The following is a 12,846-nucleotide window of genomic DNA, read 5'->3' as shown; positions in this document are numbered from 1 at the left end:
TACTCAGTACTCGATCAACATCCTCTGATGACTTTTGTCTTCACTTCTATTTAATGGGCTTGTGTTAGCTCAGCCGAACTGGGTGTTATGTTCCGCCCTGCGTCCCGCTACGCGGTGACGCATGGCGTGCCAAATAAAAGCCCCGCCCCCACGCTCGGGAGGCAGTTCTGGGGCAGACCATCCACCCGTGTGCGTGTGAGTTATTGAAGCTCCCGCTGGAGCTGCGCCACAGGCCGTGCGGCCTTGCATAACCCCTCCAGCCCTCGTGCACGCACGCCGAGGGCTGGAACGTAACAATGGCGACGAGGTGGAACGAGGACCAACACGCGCTCGGCGTTCACGGCGCCTAGATGGCCCGCAGCCATCGCGGCGAAATTTTTGGACACCCGGTGGGGGGGGGGGGGGATCGCACACTGACCCACCCCACCCAAAAAAAAAAAACACATTTTCTTTTTTTTTTTCCTTCTATCTTCTCATCATCACTCGCCCTACAAGTGCTGGCCGGGCAGTGTGGAGCCATCTGACATCTGGCCTCCCACACCAGGGGCACCAACACGACGTGGCATCGGAACCATATGGGAAAACCAGCACCTGAATTTTCTGCCACAGCGGTTGGACACCACAGCAACTCCAGGGAAGGCCCAACTTCACCGCGCTAGTGGTTGCCCGAAGAGCTCACGCCAGCACTGAACAGGTACACGACGACATGGCGGCCGGCACGTCCACCCCTGGGCCCACCACGCCGTCCAGAATTGCAGCAAACCTATCGCTGACGTCCCCACAGCCTCGCACACAAGGAGGCTCATCGACACTGGTCCAGCCTTTTGACCCCTTTACCGACCCATCTTCGAGTGGACCCAGATGGCAGCTGTGGATCCAGAAATTCGAGATGGCGATGGAGTGCAAAGATGTGACGTCGGCCAGGAAGATGAATGCGCACCTACTACTCAGTGTGGGTGACGAGGTACTGGGCATTTTCAACTCCTTGAATGTGGCCGATGGCCAAGATGCGTACCAAAGCGCAAAAGATGCCCTCACGGCTCACTTTCTCCCCCAACTGAACCCGGACTATGAGACTTTCATTTTCTGCACCACCATACAGGCAGCAGACGAGACCCTGGATGCCTACCACACTCGGTTAAGAAAATTGGCCATGTTCTGCGAGTTCACAAATGTTGAGAGGGAGATCAGGAGGCAGATCATTAACAGCATACAATCAGAAAAACTAAGGCGCCTAATACTCAGCGAGAGAGGCATCCCCCTGCAACGAATCCTTGAATTAGGACGACAAAGGGAACTAGCCCACACCAGAGCGGCCAACATGGAGGCCACACTGCACAGATTGCAACCTGCCCTCAACACAGCCATGGTGGCCGATATCACCAACAAACAATCCTAGAGGGATGAATACAGTGGGGGCTATGGCCAGAACAGGTGGCAACCGCGCATTCCTGGGCCCACAGAGTGTGACTGGTGTGGTGGCCCACGACATGGCCGCCGTAACTGTCCTGCGCAAGGCACCACCTGCGGCGCCTGTGGCAGGAAGGATCATTATGCAAAGGTGTGCAGATCATCGGGCGCCTCCACGCAGCCCCCAAAGAACCTTTCAGACAAAAACGCGACCAAGAAAAAGAAGCAAGCCAGTGCAAGGAGGGTCGCAGTAGCCAACTCTTCCACGGAGGAAGAAGGAGATGATGTCTCGACAGGGCAGCAGGATCCCGGCAAGGACAACGAGAGGAAAGGAAGAAAGATATACCTGGTGTCCGCATTAAGCCAAGGTCAAGAAACACAAAGAAAATCTGTCCGAAGGCGCAAGTGCATGGTCACCGTCCAAGACCAGCGCATTCTCATGACCATTGACACCGGCGCTTCGGTGAATGTTATGCCCACAAGCATATTCCAGACTCTAAAGCCTCAACCAGTCCTGAAAAGCACAGACACGCTGTTGTATGCATACGGCAGCCGGAAGCCCCTACCAGTTATGGGCAGGTTCCGCACCACGCTGGAGCACGGCGAAAACAGACTATGGTCGAAAGTCTATGTCGTGAAGGCAGGAATTGAAAGCCTCCTGAGTGGGGACGCCGCAGAAGATCTGGGAGTGGTCAAATTCATCTGCCACATTGATGAGGCCGAAGAGGTGGAGAAAATGCTGAGTCATTACCCCAAGCTGCAAGATGGAATAGGCTGCTTGAAGGGCAAAACCATCCGGCTGCACATTGACGAAACAGTACAGCTGAAGGCCGTACGGCATCGGAGGACACCTTTCCACATGAGAGAACAAGTGGAGCAGGAACTCAAGGCTCTGGAGGAAGCTGGCATCATAGAGGCGGTTACAGGGCCCACACCATGGGTCTCCCCGATGGTCGTCATGCGAAAGCCTAAACAGCCCGGAAAGGTCCAGATTTGCATTGATATGCGTCTACCTAACACTGCCATCAAACGAGAACGCCACATCACCCCAACGATCGACGAAATGATGGCGGACCTCACAGGGTCTTGTGTTTTCTCGAAAGTTGACTTGAAAGCGGGGTATCATGAACTCAAACTCCACAGAGACTCGCGCTACATCACAACATTCTCGACGCATTTGGGGTTAAGGAGATACAAACGCCTGAGCTTCGGGATCTCGTCCGCTGCTGAAGTATTCCAGCAAACTATCCAGGAGGTCATCAGGGGCATCCCTGGGGTCCTCAACGTGAGCGACGACATTCTGATTCACGCCCCCGACAAGGAGCACCTCAAGAGGCTTCATACCCTACTGGGCAGACTACAAGAGGCTGGACTGACCATACACAGGGAGAAGTGCGAGTTCCTCAGATCGGAAATCACCTTCTTTGGTTACAAGTTTAGCAGCACGGGCATCTCCCCTGATCCCCAGAAGGTCGCAGACATCCAGGCGGCAAGCCCACCGATGACCCCCACAGAAGTACGCAGTTTCCTAGGGATGGCAACCTACGGCGGGAGGTTCATTCGAAACCTGGCAACCCTATCTGAGCCACTACGGGAACTGACGAAAGCAAATGTCAAGTGGGACTTGGGGCAGAAGTGCCAAGACTCGTTCGAAAGTATTAAAGAATCCCTGTCCGTCGACACCAAGATGGCGTATTACAACACCGAGCTGCCCACAGAACTGTTCGTGGATGCAAGCCCCGTTGGGCTCGGTGCCATCCTAATGCAGGTGACGAGAGAAGGGGAGAAAAGACCGATAGCATACGCCTCGAGAGCCTTCACGGAAACCGAACAGAGGTACTCCCACATTGAGAAAGAGGCCATCGCCGTGCTGTGGGGGTGCAGGCACTTTCATCTTTACCTATATGGGCGGCGGTTCACAGCAGTCACCGACCACAAACCACTGCTACCCATCTTCATGGGAACGTCGTCACACCCTCCGGCACGGATCACCAAATGGCTACTACATCTCCAGCAATACGACTTTGATCTCATCTACCAACCAGGCAGTGGAAACCCCGCAGACTTCCTCTCGAGGCACCCGCGAGCGGCAACCCAACAAGAGATCCAAGTGGCCGAAGAGACAGAGGAACATATATTCCAAGTGGTTCGCGCAATGAGACCAAAGGCGGTGAGCATCGAAGACATCGAGGCAGAAACCAACAAGGATCCCTGTTGCAATCTAGTGAAAAATGCCATAATCTCAGGTGACTGGAAAACCTTCATGAGACACACACACAACAGAACAGCGGAAGCAAAAGGATTTCTGTCCGGCATGTTTACCGTCCGGCAAGACTTGTCAATCACAGAAGGCGGAGTGATACTAAGGGGTAACCGCATCGTAATCCCTCTCGGAATACAAGACAGGATAGTGGCCCTAGCGCATGAAGGACACCAAGGGCTGGCAAGGACAAAAGCCCGCATACGGCACAGGGTATGGTTTCCCCAGATCGAGGAACGCGTCGAGACACTCATCAGTACATGCCTAGCCTGTCAGATAACGGGGGCCCCGCCAGAACCGGAACCAATTCTATCGGCGGCACGCGGCCGCTCTCGGTGGGAGGCCATCAGCATTGATTTCTACAAGCTACGGGAAGGCCTCCACCTCCTGGTAGCCGTTGATGACCACTCCCGATATCCGGAAGTTGAAATAGTCGAATCCACAGCAGCGGAAGTGGTCATTCCAGCCATAGAAAAAATGTTCGCAACTCACGGACTACCAACCTCCATCAAAAGTGACAATGGGCCACCGTTCATCGGGGAGGAATTCAAAAACTATCTGCAGGACCTTAATATAAAGTATCACCACATCATGCCGAGGTGGCCCCAGGGCAACGGGGACGCTGAACGCTTCATGAGAACCATTAACAAGGTGCTAAGGGTATCCAAGGCGAACGCCAGCCCATGGAAGGTCGACCTCTACCGGTTCCTCAGGAACTATCGGGTTACCCCCCACAGCACAACCGGCATACCGCCGGCGGATCTCATGTTCGGCACCGTCATCCGATCCTTGATTCCGCACCATCCAAGCAGGACCCCGGACGAGGTCAATGAAGGACGCACGGAAAGGAGGAGAAGGAGTGCTAATGCCCACATGAGTGGCAAGAGGAGAGCGAGGCAGTCCGATCACCAGGTAGGGGACCAAGTCGTCATGCTACGAAACCCCACCAAATGAAAACTCGACACCAGATACGAGGAACTGCCATGGACCGTCAGCGATCGGCACGGAACCATGGTGACTGTGACCTGAGGACACCGTCAAGTGACGAGGAACTCGTCGTGGTTCAAGGCGGTGCCTCGCAACCTGTGGACTGACAGCGAGTGCCATCTGGAAGACGAGGACGCTCAGCCCAGCGAAGACGAGCCTAGGTCCATCCCGGATGAGACAAGGGTGGCGGATGGAACCTGGGAACCGCTGGAGGCCCCGGCCTCGAGGACCTGACCAGCGAAGGTGAGCTAGAACAGGAGCCGGGGGGGTGCAGGCCCCGAGAAGGGTGGTACGGTCTGAGATCTGCCACGAGACCGCCGGCCAAGTTAAATGACTATGTGTGGTAGTGTGAGGTACATGGACCCCGGACACTAATGGCCGGGCAGTTATTGGTTAAGAGCGTGAGCCGATGTTTGAACTCACAGTTGATGCAAGTTAGTGTTATGTTTGTTTGTTTTATAATAAAGGAGGAATGTTATGTTCCGCCCTGCGTCCCGCTACGCGGTGACGCAGGGCGTGCCAAATAAAAGCCCTGCCCCCCGCGCTCGGGAGGCAGTTTCGGGGCAGACCATCCACCCGTGTGCGTGTGAGTTATTGAAGCTCCCGCTGGAGCTGGGCCACAGGCCGTGCGGCCTTGCATAACCCCTCCAGCCCTCGTGCGCGCACGCAGAGGGCTGGAACGTAACACTGGGCATGCGTGCTGCTGTCTCTGGGGGTGCGCACAGTGCTGCTCGCTGAGGCTATGCAAGGTCATAAAGTAGTCTGAGAAGGACCAACGTCTGAAAACTCGCTCTAGAGCTGGCACTTGTGGTTGTATCCCATAACATGGGTTCTGCAATGCAGAGTGGAATAACGTGGGTGTATCTGAAGCAGCACAGAAAAGGAAAGCAGAACAGGGTACTATGTCAGCTACTTGCTAACATTCTGTGAACAAAGAGGTAGGGTTTTTCAAGTTTCAAAAATAGTAATTAGCATAATGACATCACAGGAAATGACATCACATGACACGTGTCCCGATCACATCACAAGAAATGCCTAACTCTGGTCTTCTGACCCATCTTGAGAAGTCGTATAACCAAATGTGTGACCTGTGAGTACTGTAGTCACCATTTTTAGTGTTGGCTTTTAGGTGCCATTTTGAGCACTGACTAGTAGTCAAAATTATTAGGATGGGAAGTGAAGATAGGTGACAGATGTTATGTGAGTAGGGACACAGCCTGTGGGTGTTTGACTTTTTACCCACCCATTGGACGCTCATAATGCACACACTACTTCTCCATCTTCCCCTCAAACACATACTCTCGGGATTTTCTGAGATAGCATTGTGCTTTTAAAGGGACTTCAATTCCATTATTAAGCAGTATACTGAAAGGTAATGGGTTGTGTGCAGCCGTTAACTAGCTTCTGGTGTAATAAAAATGCCTCAACCAAATGCGCCTTCAGCCGCTTGATTTGTAAGCAAATGTGTTTTCTTGCATCTATTTCTTGCACGGGTTTCCTGTGAAAGATGAGCATTGGCAACCCCTACATTTCCGTCTTCTGAATAAGTATTAGATGGGTATTTTCCAGACACTGCTGTTCCCTATGCCCAGGTAATCGCACCATTTCCAGCTGTTCTCTTATGGCCAGGTAGTGCCATTGTGGCACTGCCTGGAAAATGCCCATTCTATAGATAACGTAAGCCAAAGCTGTTAGCATTGCAAATACTCGTATTAAACTTTATTAAAATGTAAGCAATTGAAACACAAATAGTAGAAAAAGAACCAATGAAATCTCATACTGTCTGTCATACAACAATCCAAAGAGCCTAAAACAAAACGCACCATAAACCTCACACCAGGTTGCAGAATGAACAAACTTCAAAAGATAAGAAAATAAGATAACAAAATGAGACTGTCGTAAGTCCAGCAAAAGAGCGTACAAATACACTGAATACAAATGTAGCATATAGCAGAACGGGGGTGCCATTATTCCGGTGAAAATGTTTCTGCTGAGGACAGTGACGGGGCATTTATTTCACTGTGCTCATCTTTAAAATCATTAACTCATTTTTTTCCATTCAAGCATACCAGTATGCATTTCTATGTGCCACGTTTATGAAGAGCTCGATTATGGATACTGTTATGCTTGAATGGAAAAATCTGAGTTAATGAGTAATGTCATTTGTTTTCTATATTTGTAAAAGGAATGGGTTTCAGCAATTTAAATCTCTAGTAGCTATTTCTCCTCAGTCATTTCATGTTCTATTTCTGTTTTGTGCATCCTTTCCATATCCCATTTGTATGCAAGATGACAGAATGTTTCTAAGAGGCATGTTTAAGCAATATATCCTGAGCTGGGTGTGGGGCGGGTATTACGGTACCAGTCAGGTAATGCTCCGGGTGCAAGTTAGACGCCTGAGCGGAGCAAGGGCTTGAAAGTTGGCCCCAGGGCATTACAAGACTCGTAATGTCCCCCAGCCATGGGTGTTTTTCTATTGGTATCCCAGTATGTTGTACCAGGATACTAATATTTTTTTTTCAAGTTGATGTTTGCCGTTTCTCAACTACAAAATAAGATGGCCATCAGGGAGAAGGGAACTACACGTAGTCCCTTGCCCCTTTCCATTGCGGCCATTTCCGTGACGGAGCTGCGCCGGGAACGCATACTGTGCCTTGCACCGGTGAGGGACAAAGGAGCGCAAGGTAAGTGTGGGAGGGGGTGGAGGAAGGTTGAGGGGTGGAAATTTGGGTTGGGGTGGGAGAAGGAGGTTAAGAGGATGCAGGGGCACACTTACCTAAGTACCGGTGGGGAAGATGGTAGTCTCCTGCTTCCAAGGTGGCTCGGAGTAGGGGCTTTACCATGTGGTAAAGCCACAGTTCTGAGCCTCCTGATTGGCTGGGAAACCTATACCTCCCCCTCCCGGTACTAATATAGTAGTACAGTTTTATAACATTAGAAGAGATTGCAGCGGAATTGTCACTGAAACCTGTAAGTAATTAGCACAAAAAGGTATCCGTGTGGCTTCGAACTAGAGTTGCACAATAAAGATCTTACATTACACAAGCCAGCATGACAAAATACTGCACATATGATCGCCCAATGTCCACAGTTCAACTTCCTTGCTGGATGAAATTTCTGGCTTTGCCATCTAGGCCTGCATGGGATCAATTCCATTTTGTAAATGTGTCTTGTTATAACATTGATAATTAGTCAGAAAAAATGATTCTCTATCAAATTATGTATATTTGTATTTTATAAGATTTAATCAAAGAGTGTGGTATGCTTGGGTAACTCAAGCTCTAATGTTGAGGATGAGAAGCGTTACGATAGGTTTGAAAAATTAACATATTGTCAGCAACAGAGTTTAATGACCTTCTGGTAGCGTGGTTTTGGAGCTGGGAGAGGCGGAACCTCAGAAGGGGCCTCGACGGCAAGGCTGGATGTTTCCATGGAGGGTGAAGGCTTACAAGCAGTCTAGGTGGTAGCCTCCAGACCCTGTGTAAGTCAGAGAATGGCAACCTCAGCTCCATACGTTCCAAGCTCAAAGGCTTCAGCAGCAAACACTGGACCTACCACTATAGGTTCATTGTGGTGTGCGAGAACCTAAAGCAGATGCTAGCTGAGCTTCCATTGGAATCACTGCTCCATAGAGAGCATATAGAAAATCTGAGACAGTGGTATGGACAATGCAATGCCGACACAGGATTTAGAAATGTAGGCTCTTTTTTTGGACACTGCTAACAGGACAGAGAAGTGAGGGGCTGGGGAGAGGAAAGGCTGCACTGGAGCCCAGTGCCTATGGGTATCCCTGGCTGTTGTGGCCACAATGCACCAAGCCCCTTCCCTTTGGAGCGAGTAGAGTTAACTTGGAGATGACAGACTACTGGCTCATTTACATTCCTGAGTTTATATTGAGCCAACAGTAGGTAGCGGTCTGTAGCCCTTTGTATGCCTACGCCACTGATGTTGCATAAAAAACACACATAATTAGTGTGCGTCTGCATTGTGTGGTACAAAGGATTGACTGTTAGTCATATTGATATCATTCTGCATCAATTTGCAGCTACCCTTGTTATTTATACTTTTATAAGGCCAAACACTAACTCACACTTTAATCCAATGCTTGAGCTCAAATGATTGTCCTTTGTTTATGGGACTAGTGATGCTAACCTTAACTTAAATCCAAACTTTAAGACTTATTCTAACAATAACTCGAACCAGTAAGTTATAAGTCTCAACTAAATGTATTATAACCCTCCGATTAGCCTGACCTAATGGTACTACACAAATGGGGATCTTGTGCGCTCTGTGGTCTATAGGAAATTGTGTTCCAAACTGTCCAGGAGGAAGAGAATACTGAACAGCCGCAGTACATTGTTGGTAATGCTTCCTCATCTGTCACCATGTTTTTCAATACATAAAATATATAATGCCATCAAGTTCATTGGTCGAGTTAATTTTACTTTTGTCAAGAATTTCTCGGCCTGCAGGTCTAGAAGGATTTTCAATAATTTTCGAAACCTGCTGTACTTATGTCCTTCCAGAGCAATCAGAAACCATTTATATATTTGAGCTGGACGGAAGGTTTGAAATTCACTTTCCATGTACGATATCTTGCAACTCTCAAGAAATTGCAATGCGTGTGATTCTCGATGGCAGTTGTAAATTGCGGTATCCATTTTGTTCATTGCAACCCTGCACGTTTCATCTATGAAGTCCAACATTTTGAATAGCACTGGTTTTGCATACGTGCATACACTTCTCTTCATTTTAATTGGCAATCAATCCCAATGTAATGGACACAATTCAGAAAAGAACAGATTAACCACAAAAAAATCTTTTTTGTTAATCTTTTCTTTTCTGGATTGTGGCCACTGAATGGGATTGAAAGTTGATAGAAATAAATGAACACCTATTTAAAATAGTGCTTTAATTTTTTCAAAAAAGTGTTTTTTTATAGGTTGGAACATGATTTATTAAATAAAACAATTATTCGTCTTTGGCTGAATACTTAAATGTGCTACCTGGTGCACCCCTAGGATACAGTACCTAATGGAGAAAAGTAGGAGGATAGCGGTGGAGTAAGAGGGTCTCAAGGGAGACGGAGTCCAATACAACTTTGTCGATTATTTCACCCAAAGCAGTCAAACGACTTCCCTAAAGTGGCCTTACACTATGTTCAGGGAACTTGTAACAAATGTCACTCAGCAATCGAGGCAAGCAATCCCTTATGAGTCCTTTCCCATATACGCGGATGCCACCATATAATAAAGCAGGGAGTGAACGACTTAACACCGCAAAGCAGCAGAAGACTCCAATTTACTTAGGGCTGCCGGCCCTAATGGATGTGCAATGAAAGGAAATTGGGGGATTTAGGGAGCAATTAGACAAAATGTCCAGCACACAAAGTAGCATCTGATAGGGGAAGCTCAAAATAACATCTCCTTGCACCACATCTTAACAGAATTAAACTCAAGACTATCCTTGCAGAAAGATAAAGTGGCTCCTGGAATTATCTGACTCGTTCGTATATGTCAGTCTATAATAATACATTTTTCTATAGTGTGTTGTGCTGAATTCTACCTACTTCTAAGTGGTGTATTAATAGCTGTTAACCAATTAATAGTACTCTGTTTATCGACCCCAGACAGATTAAGGGCTGAACTGTCACTGATGGTTTTTAAACTTGAAACAAGTGGGCTTGCCCCATGTCAATGGCACACGCGTAACCTGTTGGCTATCCACCCAGAAAATACTATTGGCCAACATCCGTCACCCTGGGTTCTTACGGCAAGCTCATCGAAAATTGGAAAGATGTTAACATCATGAATGAAGGCGGTTCTCTGTACTTGGTGGGCCAGGGAGGTCGGTGTGAATGTGCAACAAACCTTTTAACAGCTTAGGAATTAATGAGGCACAAGCTATAGCATAAACCGTTTATTACAGCATTGCTGTTTTTCATTATCCTTTTATTTCTGTTTCCCCAGTGCAGAAGAGGCTGGTCGGTACCTGGAGACGTATAAATCTTATGAGCAGAAGCCTGCTGATGTCTTGAAGGAGAAAGTGGATCAAGACTTTATGTCTAAAGTAAGGCTCAGTACGGGACCAAGGGCTATCCCCTGGTTGCGAACCTGTGCAAATGCTGGCCTTAAACATTACTTTGTTCTCTTCAGATCAGCTGTGAGTGGTGCCTCCTTGGTTGACGGATGTGTGTGTAAAACTGTGATAAATGGAGAATCTTCCTCATATGGTGATAGGTGATCTGCATTGTACTGGATTGGCCTCTGTAGAGGAGATGGAGAGAGTGAATGAGAGTATCGAATGATTAGACAGATTGGTTGTTTCACCCTATGTGAAGGAGATGCTTCTAATGCAGTCATGGGTGCCACTGATGGTACAGTGGGTATGCGCATTACTCAGGGAATAATAACTATGAAAGAAGCGAGCAATGCAGTTTTAATTCTTTCTAAGCGTTGGAGGTGAAGGCACAGCAGGAGAGGAGTGGGCTTTATTAGTGGGGCAATATGGGAGAGTACAAACTGTTATGTTATTTAACTTAAAAAGTAGGTTAACGTTCCCCGTGAGCCTTCAACACTAAAACGGATGCAAGACAGGTGGACTCTGCAGAACTGAGGTGTTATGAATGGCTTGAAGGGATGAAGAAAAATGGCTCCATACAGAGGCGCAGCCATTGAAAAGTCTTTTGTCACCCATTTTCTTTATCTCCCTTTCTTTACACTTTGCTTACGTCACAACAGCCCTGTTAGTTTGTGATCCCAGATATGTGCTTGAATGCTACTGAGGTTCAGCCATTAGAAAAGACTGGTTGATGTCATGAAAGGACTTCGCTCCAATTCGCTGGGCCTAGACAATTATTGGATTGAGCACTAACAGACTGAGAACTGGTGGGCATCCACTAATGTTAAAATAATGTACTCTTCACTATGTACACAAACTTCTTGCTGCAGTGTTTTGAAATTGCTTTAGCTGGCATATAATGTTTATACGGTTTGGGAATATTTTTCTTTTTGTAAATCTTCCCACTACTTCCTTTGAGACCCCAGCACTACCACTGGACTTTTCTGGATTTTTCATTGGCTTTTAGCTTGAGTGAGATTTTTCAACCTCGTTCCCCTGCTGCATTTATTTTCTTGGTGGTAACGGTTCACCTTTTGTGGATTGCTAGTGCTGGGAGAAAGAACCTCTACCTTTGAGTCTGACATCTGTGTTTTTTTTATATGGCCGCTCCCTCATCTTCTGTAGAGTGCTGAGAATGGCCCTTGGGGGCCACTCTTTCTCCATTGTCTATGGTGCACAGTATAACCCATCAATATACCAGTGCAGGGGTTGTCATCCTCTTTTTTTATGACCTTTTCATTTTTATCATTGCAGTTTAAGCCATTTTTACTAATGCTGTGGTGGGATACATGTGCCCCTTTTACTTTGTCGGGAGTACCATTTTTGTTACTTTCTATGCACCTCTTCTATGCACAGGATGGTGGCAATAGATAGATACCTTTTAACCTTTTTTTCCTGATGCTCCATTGTGTGTTTCCTTGTTGATAGTGATCATACATTTAATTATTCCATATACTTAAAATTATCATGTATTAGTGTATACAAGTACACACCTTTTACACTCTAAAATCATTAGCAAATGAAAGAAGGAATTACAATAAGAGTGACATTTAAACACTTTTCTATGAAAAATTACATGATTAATAAAGAGAAAAAACATTTTTCAAAGTCATAAAACGTCAGTGCAACAATTCATCCCGACTTAGTCTAAAAAATGTAAACATTTCATAATTGAGAAATCCATATTACAATCATTATTGTTGAAAAATCCTAAACTAGAACAATTCAGTACACAAAATAATTAATGCGACACAAACTTAGACATTTTTTGCCATACGAAGTACATGTAAAGCAGAACACTTAATGATCAGATGATTCAATGTTTCTACGGTCAACCCACAATATCTACAGATACTTTGAGCCCTTGCCTGTTTTTGTTTTGCACCCTGAACCTCTCTAGTTGGCAATACACTTAGTTTGAAGCATAACAGCATATCTCTACACATTTCTGAGGAGTGTTTTTGCAGGTACTATGGCAGCACATTATAAGGACTGACTACATATCGCATGTGGTAGAAAAGATAATTCATAGCTAAGCTCCGACTTTCTATCCAATCATACTCAAACAC

At 47.0% G+C, this 12,846-nt stretch overlaps 1 protein-coding gene across 1 annotated transcript in view; it reads left to right on the top strand.

Moving 5' to 3' along the window:
* The window catches only part of ERCC1 (ERCC excision repair 1, endonuclease non-catalytic subunit), a 333,113-nt gene that overhangs the window by 273,998 nt on the left and 46,269 nt on the right, over window positions 1–12,846 (top strand). Inside the window, exon 8 of the mRNA XM_069628983.1 lies at window positions 10,627–10,726. Within this exon, the coding sequence (XP_069485084.1) occupies window positions 10,627–10,726 (100 nt within the window). The remainder of the gene's footprint in view (window positions 1–10,626; window positions 10,727–12,846) is intronic.

Source organism: Ambystoma mexicanum, chromosome 12, assembly GCF_040938575.1.
Source record: "Ambystoma mexicanum isolate Mex_15411 chromosome 12, UKY_AmexF1_1, whole genome shotgun sequence".
Taxonomy (NCBI): domain Eukaryota; kingdom Metazoa; phylum Chordata; class Amphibia; order Caudata; family Ambystomatidae; genus Ambystoma; species Ambystoma mexicanum.
Note: the sequence above shows the minus strand (reverse complement) of the source record. Positions and strands in the feature narration are given on the sequence as shown.